Source organism: Suricata suricatta, chromosome 3 (genome assembly GCF_006229205.1).
Source record: "Suricata suricatta isolate VVHF042 chromosome 3, meerkat_22Aug2017_6uvM2_HiC, whole genome shotgun sequence".
NCBI classification, from domain to species: domain Eukaryota; kingdom Metazoa; phylum Chordata; class Mammalia; order Carnivora; family Herpestidae; genus Suricata; species Suricata suricatta.
The window spans coordinates 32,299,606-32,317,628 of NC_043702.1; the positions used below are offsets into that span (position 1 = coordinate 32,299,606).

Consider the following 18,023-nt stretch of genomic DNA (forward strand, 5'->3'; position numbering starts at 1 on the left):
GGAACTTATAATTAGTGTATGGGGATGCAGAGATAGTCACTAGCCAACATTATGTAGTTAATGCCAGAGACAGGGTTTGAACCCAGAACAGTTGAAAGCTTGGTTCCTGCCACCTATTAGCTCTGTGACCTTGGGCAACCTACTTAGCCTTAGTGAATCCCCATTTTCTCACTTGTAAAATGAGCATCGGTTACTCCTTCCTTGCAGTTAATTGTAAGAATTAAGGGTTATATCACCCCATAAATCAGTCTTGTAGTTCAGGTCTCCGCTCAAATGCCAACTCCTATTAAACCTTTCCTAGCTGCTCATTCTAAAGTAGCCCCCCCCAGATAGTGCCTAGCATTTAGTAGGCACTCAATAAATGTTTAACAAATGACTGTTTCACTGAAAATCTATCACCGAGCTATATAGATAAAATCCAAATTCTTTGCCAGGACATACAGGGTCCCGTCTAGCTCACCTCCTTCTCTGCCCTTTGTAGGCCATCCCTCAATGGGAAAACCCTGAACCCCACCTTCCACCTCTGTGCCAATACCCTTCATCTAGATCAGGGGCAACAAACAAATGACCAGGGCCCAAGTCTGCCTCATGAGCTAAGAAGGACTTTTCCATTTTTAAAATGGAACAACAACAACAACAACATCAAAACATTATTATTATCTTGTGACCCTGAATATCATGTGAAATTTAAATTTCAGCATTCATAAATAAAGTTTTATTGGAACACAGCCAGGTGTGTTCATTTCCATTTTGCCTGTGGCTGCTTTCGTGCTACGGCACAGAGTTGAGAGTTATGACAGATACCACAGAGCCCACAAAACCTAAAATATTTACTCTCTGGCTGTCTTACTGTCATGAGGCTGTAGGGAACTTTACAGAAAAAATTTTCCAACCCCTAATCTAGATATTTCCCACTTACTCTTCAGGTCAGACCTGAACTATTACTTTCTGGGAAGCTTTTGTAATGTATCAAGACTGGGGTAGGGAGCCCTCCTGAATGTGCCCCCAAATTTCTGTTTACTCTTCTGCCTTCCCCAGGCCAGGAGGAGGTCCATCTTGCTGTTTGCTGCGTCTCCAGTGTCGGAACAATGGCTGGAGCTGGTCAATAGGAGATGAACAGATATTTGTGTGTGAACGAATGGCATTTCAGCCTCCTCTCTCCCAGGTGAAGAGATTGGATCTTCAGATGTGCAGCCAAGATATGGGGCTCAAGGAGGTTTGAGCAGGGAGACTTTGCAGAAACCTGGAGTCCTTGAGAGAAGGCTGGCGCTCCCGTCCTCGCGCCACAGGGTCCAGGAGCTGCTGGGACCTTTGGGAAAGTGAGCAGTCCGTGGGATGGGAGTGAAGACTCAGAGGGGTGAAATAAATGCCTCCCACGGAAATTGTAACGCTTCAGCTGAACATTGGCTTGATGGTGTCTAGAAGTTTTGGCAGTAGCTTTTCATTTATTCACATGCTTAATTACTTTATACTCAAGCACAAAGCAACAACCCCATGAAGGCCACTGTTCCCTTCATGTTCTCAGTCTTGCTGGGCATTTCACTATGAAAATTACCTCCAAAACAACCTTCCTGTTCCCTCTGAAGAGACTGTGATTGTTTTCATCAAATCAGTGGGGCCATTTAATGTCACCCTGAGACACACCCGAGAAGTTCCATATGCAGTCTTAGCTACAGCCTGTGCACTCAGAGCTGGGCCTGGAAAGGCCTTGTCATCATCCCAAATTCAAAGGCAACAACTGAAACACAGCCAGCCAGACACGTTTTCTTTGTAAAACTTTGCCTCTGACACTTATAGGTTGATCCAACTAGAGCAATCTGAAATTTAAAAACAAACACCACAAGCAAAAAACTCAATTCGATTTAGTTCACCAAACTTTTGCAAGAATTGTGCAGAAGGCATGGCCCGACATCTAGGCTAGGGTGATAGTGGAAAGATCTGACTGCCATGAGTGGACATTCTCTTCACACTGAGAATTCTTTCTTTGGTTTCAAATAACACCTCTTTTCCGGAAGAAGCTTAGAAGACAACATTTCCAAGGTAGCAGGATATGCATAGAAATATAGCAAGTCCATGGTGGAAAAAGAATGTCAATCACTGTGCTACTTGGCCTCCATGAGATTTTGGCTTAAGTTTTTCACCCAGACCTAGAAGCTCTTGGAAGGTTGCTGCTTCCGACCCTCAGGCAGTGGTGTGCTGGTAAATGGTAAACGACCAGCTGGGGAGAAGGTGGAGCTGATTTGTAGTATTTGCCCATTAACAATGGTTTAAATACTTCCACCACAGCTGACTTCAGCCTCCAGTGTGACTTCAACCAACTTCTAAAATTCCTGAAAATGTAAGGTCCACGCCACTTCCAGGGCACTATGTATGGGATCAGTATTTGGGACCCAGGACCACCCCCCAGCCTTAATTCCAAAGGCCAGTTTCTTAAGAGCTGAACCTTGGTTACAGATGTGAGGTTTGTGAATGAGCAGACCTATGATGTTTCCAGCATTGAGCTCCAAAGGCAGGCTGGATCCTCAGAATTTGCGGGGGCTCCTAGGTCTGAATGCCTTTAGGGGAGTTATGCACAGAGGGTCCCTTCCCAGGTCTGGTGGGAAAGCCCCAGATTGGCCTGCTTTGTGCCTGATCTTTAGCTCCTTGTGCATGAGAATGGGTCCGTGGCAGGTGGCCTCAGGGTGAGTATGAATAGCAGTAATTGTCCCCGTGTCAAAAGGATGCGCCAAGAAACAGGAATGGGACTGAAGGAGGATTGGGGGTGGGATGCAGCTCTCAGTGAATTAGGCCTTTTCTATTGATTCCATAAGGCTACATAATGAGCTGCTTTTGCATCCTCCTGCCTGCCCTGTTACAGCTCGGAACTCCTGGGGGCCGAGGATAGGTGTTACCCCCACTCCTGCTTAATGTGCTCTGCCTTTGTTTACCTTTTATCGCTCTGGGAAGGAGACCTGATTTGGAGCTGGCTGTCGGGTATCTACTGGAAGGCAAAGAAAAGTATGTGGTACCATACTGCCTCTGACACCACTGGCAAGGAGCTGCACCTCTCTGAGCTCAGTCTTTCTATCCCTAAAATGGGAACCATAATGATTGCAGCCTCACAAGGCTATTGCAGGACTGAGGGAAACCATGCCCATGGCTCTGTGGGGTAGTCTCACCAAAACCTTTGATTGAGGGCAACCATTATTATTTTTCTGATTTCTGGCCAAGGCCCGGAAACAGACAATACTTACTCAGAGTGAGGAAGTGTGTGACCTGAGGCAAGCACCTTTCCCCTCCCTCTTTCTCTCCCTCTCCCTTCTCCTTCAGTGAAATTTGGGTAATCACGCCAGGCCCTCCCTGCCTCCCAGGGACGGGAGGATTAATGAGATAATGTGAGAAGCCGGCTGCTCTGGGGAAGAAAGGTGTTATGTACATATGTGGAAGGTATAATTATTATCCTGTAACTACATGAATGTTTATATTGTGCCTACCCGGGCAATTCCGAGGGGCTTTGACAAGTGTTGTCTCAAGCTGGAAAGCAGTCCAAGGGGTGGGGACAGCAGAAAGTTTGTCTGTGCTTCCAACTCCAGGCACCCTGGAGCCTGGGGAAAAGCCTGTGTCCACACTGTAGTCATCAAGAGCTCCATGGGAGCAGGGTCCCCTTATGGCTCCATACCATAGCTGCTCAAGACCATTGGAGTTGGAATGGAAGTCTGGGCATGAGCATAGCAATTTTGTGGCTGGCAAAGATCTTGGTACAGGGTTTAGCAAATTATAGCCTTACTCAGTTTGTCCTGCCCTGTCCCTAACGTTTCAGCCTCCTGTTCCTCTCTGTCATCACCACCAACACCATCTTCATCATCAGTTAGGAAGTCCCCAAGGGGCAGGGCCCTTTGAGGGGTGCTGGCTTTGGCTGCTTTAGAATTTACAACTGAAAACAGCTGCTCTTGCACTTCTCCAGGATTCTTCCTTCCAGAAATAGCATGCCAGGCTGGGGGCAGAGGTGTGGGAGGAGATTGTGCAAAATAATGTATGTGAGTCACCGCCCCCTGGCAGCTTTGTGGGGAAGGGAAGGTGAGAGGCTGGAGAGAAAGAGAAGGAGTAGGAAAATGGGGTCTCAGAATGTTCTGTGTCCGTTCAGAAATGCAGACGAGGATTATCTGCCCCTTTATCAGCCTCTTGATCGCTTCTCGGCCTTTTGGCTAAGATCAAGTGTATCAGCCTCTTGACCAGGGCAAGTTCCTTATCCTCTGTGCACCTCAGGCTCCTCATCTGTAAATCAGGAGTGATTGTGAAGGATTGGTATGATGACCAAATGAAATAGTGCTTGTAAGACACCAGCATCTGGAATGCAGTAAGCACTTCATCCGTGTCAGTGATGAGTTAAAGCTGCCTGGCAGTTCCCTACTTCTGCAGCCTTTCCCGCGTTGGTCTGTAGCTTCAGAATCACTCAGAGAGACTTCTTGAGTACTTAGTCTCCCCTTCCCAGTCTCTCACGGTCGGGGGAGTTGGAGGCCAGTGCACACCCATAGTTGCCCAAGAGTAAGCTCTCAGCATCGCAAGGATGCCCCTGAACTTGAGGCTGTCCCCCTTCTCAGCCTAACAGCCAGAGAAGATTACATAAGGGTCGGTGAGAAAACCCAGTTTCCTAGAAAAGACCCTGAACAAAGTGACTCACCAGTAGATAGTGGAATACAGGCTCCCAAATCATGGTGGTGAAGATGATGATGAAGATGACAACACCACCAATAATTATACACAGACTTTAACTTTCCAAAGTGTTTTTATATTTTCTCCATTTGTAAAATGATGGGTTTGGATTAGGTGAAATTTGAGGTCCCTCTTCCTTCTTCCAGTGTTCTCTTTCTGTAGTTCAATCTCATAGCACACAAGAAAAGTTTTCACCTCAGGACAAGGTGGATCCCCACCCACATTCTCCCATCCGTCCCCTTATCTGCAGAAAATGCTGGTGGTTCCCCCAGACACCTGGGGGAATAAAGCTTCAGCATGTGCATTGCATGAAAGAATATGGCCCTTGGGCACCTGTTCTGAGGCATATCAACAGAAGAGAAAGGAAGAAATCACAAATCTGGGGGCATCTAGCAGCCATGTGGGTGGGAGAGATGTGTATGAAGCACTTACTTAAAATGCCCCATAAGAACCTCTCAGGCCACTTAGCAAGAGTGTTTGGATGCTGGGAAAAGTGACTCATCAAACTTCCATGATTTGATGGAAATACCCCTCCAGAAAACTAAAGTTCCTTTTCCTATGGTTCTGTGCTCACCAAATAGCCTTCTGGCTCCATGCTGGGAAATAGGGGTTCTGATGTCTGGCCAATCTTCCCTGTATCTTGGATTAGCAACTGGACATTTTGGCGGGTTTTAATCTCTTGGGAACTAATTGCTTTTGGATGATTAGACCATCATGGCCACAAGGGTTGAGAAATGGAATCCTTAACCCAGTGTGACATCCTCTCCATGAGGTGTAAGGACCCAGAAGACCAGGAGAAACAGCTTGACCTCAGTTATCAGTAATGGCCATCTGTTCCCACAGCTAGTCCTGGGTCTCAACAACACATGCCACATGAACAGGCATCATGGAGACAAGTGCCCAATGGATCCAGAAAGACACCTCAGAGTCTGCAGATGTTGTTTCTGTACTGGGTGGGCTGAACTATAGGGCTTATTGTGAAGGGAAAGTGAGGTGGGAGATGGCAAAGAAAGATGGGGGAAGGAGGCAGAATAAATTTTATAGAGTATCTTCTTCTCCCTGGGAAGTGAGGGAATCCAGGGTGCGGTAGGCAGAATAATGGCCTCCCAATGAGGTATAGGTCCTTATTCCCAGGATCCAGGACAATATCATGTTATATGGCAAGGGGAAATTAGAATTGCTAATCAGCTGACTTTAAGATAGAGAGATAATCCGGGATTATCTGGGGGAGCCTGAGGGTCTTTTGCAAGTGAAAGAGAGAGGCAGGAGAGTCAGAGTCAAGAGTAATGAAACATGAGAAAGACAAGCCACTGGTGGCTTTGAGGATGGAGGAAGGGGCCATGAACCAAAGAATGCAGGCAGCTGTGAAAGTCAAGAAACCAGATCTCCCCTTTGGTCTCTAGAAAGGAATGCAGCCCTGCCCTGATTTTGGTTTTAAGCCGTGAGACTTGTGTTATACTTCTGACCTACAGAACAGGAAGATAATAGATGTGTGTTGGTTTTAGCCACTAAATGTGTGGTAATTTGAGGGGTACCTGGGTGCCTCAGTCGGTTAAGCATCTAACTTCAGCTCAGGTCATGATCTTGTGGTCCATGAGTTTGAGCCCAGCATGAGGCTCTATGCTGACAGCTCAGAGACTGGAGACTGCTTTGGGGTCTATGTCTCCTTCTCTCTCTGCCCCTCCCCCGCACATGCTGGCGCTCTCTCTCTCTCTCTCTCTCTCTCTCTCTCTCTCTCTCTCAAAAATGAATAAACATTAAGAACATTTTTTTAACATATGGTAATTTGTTGTAGCAGCAAGAGGAAACTTAGACAGGGACCAGGACAGGGCTTTAGGAGTGAAAGGGTAAGGTCTTGAAATCATTGTCCATGTTGCTGTAGACACTAGGAAGGTTATAATGCTGGTTCTTGACCTGGCTTGGTTGAGGTAAATGTCCCTCTTTTCCAGGGCTTCAAGCTAATGCCTGGATATGGGGAAGGGGAGGGAGAAAGTCAGGGTGGCTGATGAGGCAGAAAAGGGGGCCACATGGGCAGCTCTGAAGTCTGTCCTATTTGGCACCACCCACATGGGCCCACAGTAATTTCTCTTGTCTCCATCCTTCCAGGGGCTCCCCCCGGCACCCGCAACAGCCCTGCCAGAATGGTCTCTCTCTTTCACATTCCATTCCAGGACCTCACACCATCTGCCCTGCACTGAGAATTGTTTTCTCTTCACGTAGATCCCACACACTGCTTGTTCCAAAGTGACCATATGCTGTGGTCATGTCAGTTAGAAGGAGATGGGGAGTCTTCTTCAATCAGGTGACGTCAGGGACCTCAGAGGAGACCCCACTCCTGAGCAGGGGTGTGAAGAGGGGATAGCATGCCGTGCCTGGTAGAAAATGGCATGGGGCAGTAGGAGTGGGCCCAGGGCTGAATCGTGGTGCTGCCTCCCTTTCTCCATTTCTCCTGTCTTTGCCCAGGGGTGTCCATTCCTCTGCTTGGTGCTGGTCAGTCTGTGGGGCCAGCTGGAACAGTGACCAAAGTTTGGGTCATTACCAAAGGAAGGGGGGAGGCTGTTGTATCAGTTTATTAAAGCTGTCATAACAAAATACCACAGTCTGAATGACTTAAACAACAGACATTTATTTTTTCACAGTTTTAGAGACTGTAAGTCCAAGATCAGGATGTCTCTGGGTTTCCTCTGAAGTCTCTCTGTCTCTGGCTTACAGATAACTGTCTTCTCCTTGGGTTTTTACATGGTCTTTTTCTGTGTGAGCACATCCCAGTGGGTGTCTCTCCCACTTCTTATAAAGACACCAGTCAGATTGGATTAGGGCCCACCCTAATGATCTTATTTAAACCTAATTCCCTGACTTTATTTTTAAGTGATCTCTACACCCAGTGCAGGGCTTGAACTCTTAACCCAAGTTCAAGAGTCTCATGTTCCACTGACTTATCCAGCCAGGTACCCCACTTAATTCCCTCTTTAAAGCTCTATATCTAAATACAGTTAAATTCTGAGGTACTAGGAGTTAGGGGTTCAACCTAAAAGAATGGTGGGGTGCAGGGTTGGGGGAACACAATTCAGCCCATAACAGTAGTATAACTTGGTGATCGAAAGAAGTCACTCTAAAGTTAAATCTTTGCTCCTCTGTTTCCTACCTGTGTGATGTTGGGCAAGTTTCTTAGTCTCTCTGAGCCTCAGTTTCCTACTAAATACAATGGACTTAATAATGCCTCAAAGAATGTTTATAAGGATTAAATGAGTTAAGGACATGACTCCTCGGCACAATGTCTGGCACTCAATAAATGTCTGGGAACTTGAGTCAGGAGTGTCCTGTGGGCCCAGATTGCAATGAAGAAAGGAATCAGGCAGACAGAAGTTCCCTGGACCCACTGTAGAAAAAAGCACAAATTGAGACTGATACAGATTCCCCCCCCCCCCCACATCCCTCACATACACTTAAACTCCTCAAGGCTAGGATTGTTTGAGTCATTTACAAAAAACATGCATTACTTTTCAGTGAGAAACAATTCTATGGAGTAGACTGAGAGGGCATTGATAACCCCATTTTACAGATGTAAAAACTGAGGTTCAGCAAGGGACTGCAACCAAGGTCACATGGGATGGTGAGCTCTCATGTATGGGTCACACCAGTAGCAGCTCCACTTCTGAATGCGTGGAAAGGTTGAGGTCATGGGTAAAGCTTTGGCCCTGTAGGCAAAGTGTGTGAGTAAGGGGGATGCTCATGGGTGCAGGAATGTTGGAGAGAGGCTTAGAGGCTGGGCCGAGGGTCAGACTTGGTGTGGGGCAATGACAAGGGGACCAGGCTGACACGTTGGTGTTGAGTGGGGGCTTGGGTGGAGGGTGGCCATCCAGGACCCTTAGGTTTGGGGTGGAAAAAGTCAGGTAAAGTGGATGGCCAGGGTGGCTATGTCACCTCGGGAATCAGCCCCTCTCACGTTTGTTTTCAGAAGCTCCCTTCTGGTTTCATTAGGATCAAGACTCCCTCAGAAAGCCCACACCCAGAGTAAGTGTTTCCTCTTTTCCAAAGCAGCTGTGCCAGGCCTCTTGCAAAGGACGGGTCTTTGGTCTTCAAACCTTCAAGGGCCTGGGCGTTTGGAAACCAGAGGAGGGATGGTCAGGTGTTGAGAGGCCACATCAGGCAGTGAGGAAATTCTAAAAGTAGCCAGAGGACCAGCAAAACAAGCAGGAAAGAGGATAATGGTAGAGCGGGCTGTTTTAATTTCATTTTAAGCTGACCTGGGGATGTGGGAAAGGCCAGTGCTTACTGGCTTTGTGTGGGCACGGCCTGGGGTCTGTAGCCACAGTGGCTCGCAGTCCTGTTAAAACAAATGACTGTGATTAGGAGGGAAAAGTGGAGAGGAGCCGAGTGAGCTCCCACCCACCACCCACGGGAAACAGAAGAGAACTAGAAACAGATGCTTCGGGCTGGCACTCGGAATTAATGGGCAGACTGCTGTCATGCTCGACTGGTTTGGCTGGTGAGCCAGAGGGAAATAAAAGAAAGTCTCCTCTCACACTGGTTGTGGAGCAGCCTCTGGGGCTCTGGGTTCTCTTCTGTCCTTGGGGAGCTGGCTTTTGGGGAGGGGGCGGATGGCCTGAGAGCAGTCAGCAGTTGCTGGGGGCTGGGAGAGAGGCTGGCCTGAAACTTGCCCTCCCCGCTCAGCAGGAGGGCCCAGGACAAATGGTCCAAGACTGCAGCGCTGGCTCCCTCTTTTCAGGCTGCAGTCAGCCTTTCATTTCCTCTTCCCCAGGCCTGGATTCCGGCCTCCATCTCCATGCCCAGAGGAAGCTCCAAGCCCATGCAGCCCTCTCTTACTCATGCCAGAAGTGATTAAAGCAGAGTAAAGATCTTTATACAAGGGAATACAACTCAACAACGAAAAAGACCAAACTACCCCTTCATTCAACTGTATGAACCAGTGTCACAAGCAAAATGTTGGGTAAAAAGATGCCAGATACAAAAGAGTGTGTCCTGATTCCACTTACATGGAACTATCTATGGTGACAGAAGTCAGAGGAGTAGCTCAGTCTGGAGCTTGATGTCACCCTGGAAGGGACATGAGGGAGCCTCCTGGAAACATTCTATAGTTGCTCTAGGTGTGTGTGTGGACGGGTACATGTTTGTACATATCTGTAAAATTCATCAAACTGTCTCCTTAAGATCTGTGTACTTTAATGTGTATATTCTTCTTCAATAAAAAAAAAAAAGTAAAAAGCATGAGGTGCCTGGGTGTCTCAGTCGGTTGAGCATCTGACTCTTGATTTCGGCTCAGGTCACAATTCCAGAGTCATAGGATCTGAGACCTGCATCCATCTCCCCACTGAGGGTGATGCCTGCTTGATATTCTCACTCTTTCTTCCTCTGCTTCTCTCCCACTCTCTTTCTCTAAAATAAAAAAAAATTAAAGTAGAAAGCATAAAGTAAGTAAATAATAGGCCATAAAATAGAGTAGGCATTGCCTCTACCACCATCTTGAACCACTTGACTCTTCTTAACTTCAAGATGAATAAGTGTATATTTCAGAAACTACCCTTATAGGCAGTCTATTTAAATTTACCTTTCTTAAGAGTTCTGACCTTCTGGGGTTCCTGGCTAGATCAGTCAGCAAAGCATGCAACTCTTTATCTCAGGGTTGTGAGTTCAAGCCCACATTGGGTGTGTTAAACAAACAAATAGCAGTAAAGAATTAAAAACAAAAAAGAGTTCTGACTTTCAAAGGCAGCATACTCTTCAAAGAAGTCTTGTTGTACTACTGAATGTGTGAGGTGGGCCTCTAGGAGTGAATCCAAGTGTGAAAGGCACAAATCCTGTCTTCTAAATACTCACTCCCTCCTCTAGACTGAGCAGAAAATTGTGGTGGAAGGAAAGGAGTCATCAGTATTTCTTATGCCGGGGCAGTCGTGTGTTCTTGGTTATAAGAACAAATATTAGTTGGGGGATGGCATCCTCAAATCTATGATCACTGGTAATTAATTCACAGACTCTTCATTCACTAGGTTGTTTTATTTATTTATTTATTTATTTATTTATTTATTTATTTATTTATGGAGAGCTGCTGAGCAGGCGCAAGCCATATTGTGGCACGGGGTATACATCTGGCCTGCCTTCCTTGCCCAGCTTTTGGTGGAGCCAATAAGAGTGAGACAGAGAGGCAGCTAATGCAGTGGAGATGGTTATAGAGAAAGTACAAGAGAGGCTCAAGTGTTGTTCCCAGGCATTCATTTCTCCTCAGTAATTGGGTGCTCTGTGATTAGTAGGGAGAGAGTGAGCTCTGTCATTAACTTTTGTTTCTCAATAACTGACCCTCAAGGTTGCTGCAGAGGTATTGGGAGAGCAGCTGAGTTTCAGGTAAGTGCCTGCCAACTGTTTTCTTGGCTGATACTTTGGGGCAGAAGAAGAGTATAACAGCCTTTTCTTCAAAGCTAGAATCCAACTAACTCTACCTCAGAAAAGTGCTGACACACAGCCCGGATGCGATCAGACATATTTCTCCCATTCTCTGCTGCTCTCGGTGAAAGCTACTGGTGTTTGATGAGCGGAAACAAGCTGCCCTGCTGAGATATCCTGCCAGTGCCAAGTGTTTCTGCCAAGAGTGCTGAGTCTCCGCCATGTTGAAGAGGTACCTTTGTGCAGTCTGGCTCAATGAGACGGCCTCCCTACAGATTAGTAGGGCTGGTGACATGTCCTGACTGCTGCATAGTGCTGGGCTAGAGCAGAGGGGTGTGTGCGTGCGTGTGTGTGTGTGTGTGTGTGTGTGTGTGTGTGCGCGCACATGCATGCCCATGGTACATACACATGACAAGCCCTTGTGTGGAGGGTGAAGAGTCTGGCTCTTTTGATGTTGCCTAAAAAGTTTGCTTGGAAATACTGTCCTTGCCTATAACACACTTTGCTTGGGCAACTAAGGCTTGGAAAAAGAATATTTGCCCTTTGAACTGTATCTTTCCTTTATTTTCCAGGTTTATTTTCTTTTATTCCCAAAGAACCAACCCTTAAGACTCATACAACCATTTCTTCAACAGCATTTCTTCTATCAATAATTCTGTGCAGCTTTCTGTTGGAGACAAGAGATGCTATTAGTTATCCTTATGATTCTGTGGATAACTGAGGGGCCTCCTGTGGTCTGTGGCAAAATGAAAACCCAAAGCAAAGGAGCCCATGGATGGGGCTGGTCACAGCCTCCATGGCCACAGTGGGTGACATATTAATAACTGGGATGACCACACCCCTAATTGTCCCAGCAACAATGACCCCTCTGCTGCACCCAGGGCAGAGCCTATGAGTGCCCTGATAAAACGCTCTATAGAGTTGGGGCCTTTTCTTGGCAAGCCTCTTTTTGCCAGCCCTGCCCCTCCCCCATCCAAGCCTGCCTGGGTCCAAACTGCCCTGAACCACACTGACTCTTTCTTTTTTCCCTCTGATCCACTTTTCTTGAAAGCCATAAAGGGCTGTCTGTCCACAAGGCAGTGGAAAGAAGACCATAAACTTTTTCCTTCATTCTATCACACTAGAGTATAATTTTATAATTCCTTTACAATGCTCCAGGATGGCAGAGAAGAACAGGGAGAGCTCTGCCCATTGTCTTGGCATCACAGGAATTTTCCCCAGATGTCCCTGTGGAACTTGGTTTATGCCAAAGCCCCAATGAAGAGGACAAAGGCCAAGCCACACAGCAGCAGCACCACTCCCGAACTTCCCAGAAGTTACCATGGATAGAAACTGGAATCCCCATTGGTTTTTCTTTATAAAACACAACTTCTGCTAAATACTGTGAGTTGGCCACTGTTAAGACAATGGACCTGTCCAAGCATCTTGTCTAGGAATCAAGGGGAGAAAGACTCTGTGGGGCCCGAGAGCAGATGAATTGTTCCTGAGAATGGAAAACAAATGAGCCGAGGTACAAATGGATGGAAAACAAAAGGAAGAGATTCCCTGAACAATGCTGACGTTTGAAGGGAAGAGGGCCATGGACAGGGGCCTAGGTCGTGGGACCAGCTGAGGAGTGGTGGGATAGGGTAGTGTAGCTGTCAGCACATGATAGGGAACAGTGTCTTCCCCCCTTTGCCTTGCGATCCATGAAAATGCTATGCTCCTCTTTCTTGCCAAAACCCAGTATCTGCCCTATCGATACAAGTTTTATGGCCCTAAAATAGAGGGTGATGCCAAGGATTACCCCCTGCCGCTCCTGCTCCCTCTCCCAGCCACATTGGGTGCACAATGTGTACAGGTACTTCCTTTCTGATACTAGGCTTCAGGGAGGCTGGTGGCAAATTTCAGGGGAACATATGGACTCCAATGGAGCTTGACCTCTTTGTCTCCATGGACGTGTTTATAGTAGAACCAGCAGAAGCACAATAGTCCTGGCCTCCCCAACCCTCCCAGGAGGTGTGGTTGAAGGTGTTTCTTTCTCTCTAGAATACACGATCACCTTGCCCTTGGGACACATTCACAAAAGTCGTTGTGTGGAGACCTCTGTAGATGATAAGGAACTGTGGTGTGCAGAGAGGAGAGTCTTCCACCTGGAAGCCACGAAGTCTCAGTCCTTGTGGAGACGTGGAGGAGCCCCAGTGGGGCAAGATCTAGGGGATCGTCTCCCTACCACCACCCCAAGGCTGGCCCTGCTGCTCACTGACAGTTTCTGGAAAGTTAGTCCAGGCTGGAGTGTCTTCCTCTTGTGGTAGCTGTGGCCTTGGGATTCTTGTTCTTTAGCCCATGCGCACTCCCTGAGAAGTCTCAGGTCTGGGACAGGAGTTTAGTACTGGGAGATAGGGTCAAGGCTTGTGACTTACAGCCAGAATCATTGGAGGTCTGAGATAGAAGAAATCTCTTATTTCATTCAAATAAACAAGGCCCCTAGAGGAGAGTAACTGACTGGCCTGTGGTCATACAAGTGGTATCAGAATCTGGGTTAGGGCCCAAGTATCCTTTCCAGGCCATCATATAAATCCTCAGGTAACAGGGCAGTAGTGGAGGAGACTGGCATCAAGCTGCACCTAATCTATAATGTAGATGAAGACAAATGGTTTACTATTGCTTATGTGCATAGAAAGTGACACCTGCCTATTTTTTTAAAAAGAAGTAACTGCCCATCCAGGGAGAGTTGCAGACTTAACCTCAGAGGGTTAGACTAGAGCCTGACAAAATTAGAGCAAACTTGTCGAAGGGCAGTTAGGTTACCCAGCTGGTTTTTACTGTGTAGCTGAAGGTAATACCTACTCTGTAGGACCTGCTTTCTTTTTCCTTTAATGGGACTAATTTTCTCCCTGAGGGCAGAATGAGCCTCTCTTACTCTACCACAAACTCTTTCTTCCCAGACCTTCATATGCATTTTTTTTCCTCATGATCATTCCCTCTCCACAGAGGAGGCCACTAGGGTCCAGACAGGTGACTTTCCCAAGGTTATAGTAAGAAGCAGCGTCAAAATTCAAATCCAGCTCTGTCAGACTCTACTACCTTGGTGCTCTCTGTGACATCTTTGTGGTCCCTCTGCCTTGGGCTGTGGAGGTGTTGTGTGGCCAGGCACGGTACAGGGAACCTGAGAGATGGAGTCCTGGAGGTCCCACATGCCAGTGCCAAATGGCAGCCTGGGGCCTCCCTGCTATGTGACCCAGTTTCCCTTAAACGCTGGGCCATCCCCGGTGTTTCTTCCAGGTCTCCTAGGACCCCTCTCTCCTCCACTTGTTCCCCCATATGTTGTTCTCTGTTCAGGCCTCAAAGCTACTCTTGGGAGAAAACAACTTTTCATTATAACCAAATGGGTTAAGTTTGGTTCTGTATACTCATTATACAAGCTCATCCCCAACTCCTGGGTCTTTAAAAATACACACATGCATGTTTAAATGTACACTGCCCCCTGCCCTGCCCCCAGCCCCCCAGAATAGCATCTCTACTTAGGAACAATAACAACAAAATGAAACAGTAGCTTTGGGAGAAAATTTTGCTAATTCTTCCCCCATCAGAGAAGAAAGAAGTTTTCTACATACAGAGATGAGAAACTGCATTTCAGAAAATCTGAGTGCTCAGAGAGACCAAGGGAGCACAGAGCAGTGTGAGCAAAAGAGTTGGTCCTCAAGAAAAGAAGAAAATCATAGAGGTGTGAGGGGGACGGATAGTGTTAGAAGGATGGGAATACATGTAGAAAAGCCAGCGAATGTTTAGGGTTCCTCAAGGTAAATTATCATCTGTGATTGTAAGTGCCAACAAGATGACTGGGATCCAGAAAGCAAATCTTAAACATTTCTCTTTGGAAAGATGATGGATATGGATGAAATATCTTAGTAATGAGTCATGAGCAAGAAAATCTGAGAGAAATCCCTTCTAAGGCAAGAGCAGCTGGGTCCTAATGGCCGTCATCATTTTTCGGTTAGAAGTTAATCGAAGTGTTGGCTAGAGCTCTGTGTGGAGAAAGACCAGCAGTAAGCTGGCCCGGCTCAGGGATGGTGGAGGGGTGATGTGACTGTGGGCCTGGAGGCGAACAGAGATACAGAGTGTAACACGTACACACAGAGACTGACTTTTCCAAAATCTATAGTCATTTAAATTGGTAGAATGCTTAGAAGTTCGTGAAATACTTTTATATCATTTCAGTTAAAAACCTTACCACACAGGCAGGGTGAGTGTAGGAATGAGCATTTTGCAGTTGAGGAGATGGGGCTCAAGTAGAAGAGTGACAGCCTCCCAGCTCACATAGTTTGCAAGAGATGGGACCAGGCTGGAACCATAGATTTCAAGTCTACCTCACTTCAAACTAATATGGGTTTTCCCCTGGAGCTGAGTTACAGGTTCTCCTTTCCCAGCAAATGGAGACCTACAGGAAATGAAGTTGCTGTTAGCAAGGAGGAAAGGGACACATGGTGATGAATTGACAGCCCACAGATGCCCATCCCACATTCAATCAGTCCTACACTAAGAGACGGTCAGGTTGTTTCTAGTTTCTTGCTCGCGCGAACAACACTGCAATAAATAGTGTTGCATGCATATCATTACCCCAGGTGCTCTCCTTTCTGTATGTTAGATTTCTGGGGGTGGGGCGGCTGCGACCAAGGGCATGTACATTTTAAGTTTTATTAGATACTGCCTGATTCTTGCCAAAAATGATGTGGCGCTCACACTCGCCAGCAATGGGTAGGAAAGCCAGTCTCTACATCTTCTCCAGCTTCCAACTTATTTTTCACCCTACCCTGCTGAATGTGCTGATTGCCAGTCAGACATGGTTATAGTGGCCCACTGAATTATTATTAGTTACTTGCCTTCAGATACTTGACTTTGAAAAGACATCTGTCCTTTAAAAAAATTTTTTTTTAATGGGGGCACCTTGGGTGGATCTGTTGGTTAAGTGTCCAACTCTAGATTTCAGTTCAGGCCACGATCTCACGATTTATGAGACTGAGCCTCACGTTGGGTTTTACCGCTGACAGCACAGAGCCTGCTTGGGATTCTCTTTCTCCTGTCTCTCTGCTCCTAGCCCCTACCACAGAATAAATAAACTTAAAAAAATTAATGGATTGTAACTTATTTTATTATTTATTATTATAGAAAATTTATTTCAATATAGTTAACATACAGTATTATATTAGTTTCAGATGTACAATATAATGATTCAATAATTCTATATATTACTCCTTGCTTATCATGATAAGTGTACTCTTAATCCTTTTTACCTATTTCACCCTTGCCCCACCCACCTTCCCTCTGGTAAATATCAGTTTGTTCTCTATAGTTAAGAGTCTGGTTTTTGGTTTGTCTTTTTTTTGTTTGTTTTGTTTCCTAAATTTCACATATGAGTGAAATCAAATGATATTTGTCTTTCTCTGATCAGCTTATTTCACTTAGCATTACACTCTCTAGATCTCTCCAGGTTGCACATGGCAAGATTTCACTTATTCATGGCTAAGTAATATTCCATCATGCATATATACTATATCTTTATCCATTTATCTATCGATGGACACTTGGACAGCCTCCATATCTTGGCTATTGCAAATAATGCTGCAATAAACATAGAGGTGCATGTATCTTTTTGAATTAGTGTCTTGGAATTCATTGGGCAAATACGCAGTAGTGGAATTAACAGATCATAAGGTAGTTCTATTTTTAATGTTTTGAGGAACCTCCATACTGTTTTCTACCGTGACTTCACCAGTTTGTATTTGTACCACCAGTGCACAAGTGTTCCATTTTCTCCACATCAAAAGACATCTTTTCTTTTTTTTAAATTTTATTTATTTTATTTTTATTTTTATTTAAAAAATTTTAAACATTTATTTATTATTGCAAGACAGAGAGACACAGAGTGTGAGCAGGGGAGGAGCAGAGAGAGGGGGAGACACAGAATCTGAAGCAGGCTCCAGGCTCTGCACTGTCAGCACCGAGCCTGACACGGGGCTCGAACCCACGGACTGTGAGATCATGACCTGAGCTGAAGGTGGGTGTTTAACTGACTGAGCCCCCCAGGGGCCCCGAGAAACATCTGTTCTTAAACAACAACTGAAGCTAGTCTAGTCTGGGGCTGACAGACGTCACCGAAACTGCAGCTGCCACAGTCTCTGGGATTTGAATTTTGGTTCTTGATCAGCTGCTTGGGTAGGTCTTTCTCTTTACTTACTGGTGTACACGTTATAATATGGCTTTTCTTTACTCTATGGTCCTAAGCCACCTATGAAAACATTCCTCGTATTTCTTGTGTTTACCCTTAGAATATCTTGAAAGGTTTTTGTTTTCTTTTTGGTTTTGGTTTTGCCTTTGACCAGTTCAGAGAGATATACCAAGACGGCCACGCTGGTCACACCTGCCTGGCCAGGAGCAGTTGGCCTCAATTGTAATTGTCTCGGTGTTGATGGAATTAGCCTGAGAGGAAAGGCTGAGGTTTAGACATGTATCTATGTTGCCAGTTTGAAGCCTATTCTTGCAGGCTGTGGTCGAGGGTCTTTTTCAGCATGACGATACAGTTTCTACATGTCATTATGCCATTGTCCCACATGACAGTGACAATGACGACTGCCTGGTAAGCCACAAGCCATTCAAGATCCCAACGCGGTTCTCGGATATCCTTTGCCTCAGCACCGAAGCCTGTAGTTGCTTGCTTATGTTAACAGTGGGTTTCTTTATCACTGGTTATCTTGTTCCAGGGATCAGCTCTTAGTTACAGAAAACATCACGTTCTTTGGGATCACATTAAGAATCCGAGTTTAAGAGATTTCTGATAATATTTGCAAGGCTGTTTATCCCAAGTGTTTTGTTTTTTAATGAATGTAAATGCACCAACTACTAGAAACGTATGTCTGAATGAACATAGATTATAGTGTTGTCAACATTTTACA

General features: G+C 46.0%; 1 protein-coding gene across 2 annotated transcripts in view; it reads left to right on the forward strand.

Moving 5' to 3' along the window:
* Positions 1-9,865, forward strand: part of LOC115286411 — a 49,369-nt gene extending 39,504 nt beyond the window's left edge. The window contains exons 4-5 of one of the 2 annotated variants that reach the window (XM_029932948.1): positions 1,039-1,165; positions 9,455-9,865. In XM_029932948.1, coding sequence (XP_029788808.1) covers positions 1,039-1,165; positions 9,455-9,538 — 211 coding nt within the window. In that variant the 3' untranslated portion in view covers positions 9,539-9,865. The remainder of the gene's footprint in view (positions 1-1,038; positions 1,166-9,454) is intronic. The other variant, XM_029932949.1, reaches the window with a different exon arrangement.
* The last annotated feature ends 8,158 nt before the right edge of the window (positions 9,866-18,023 follow it).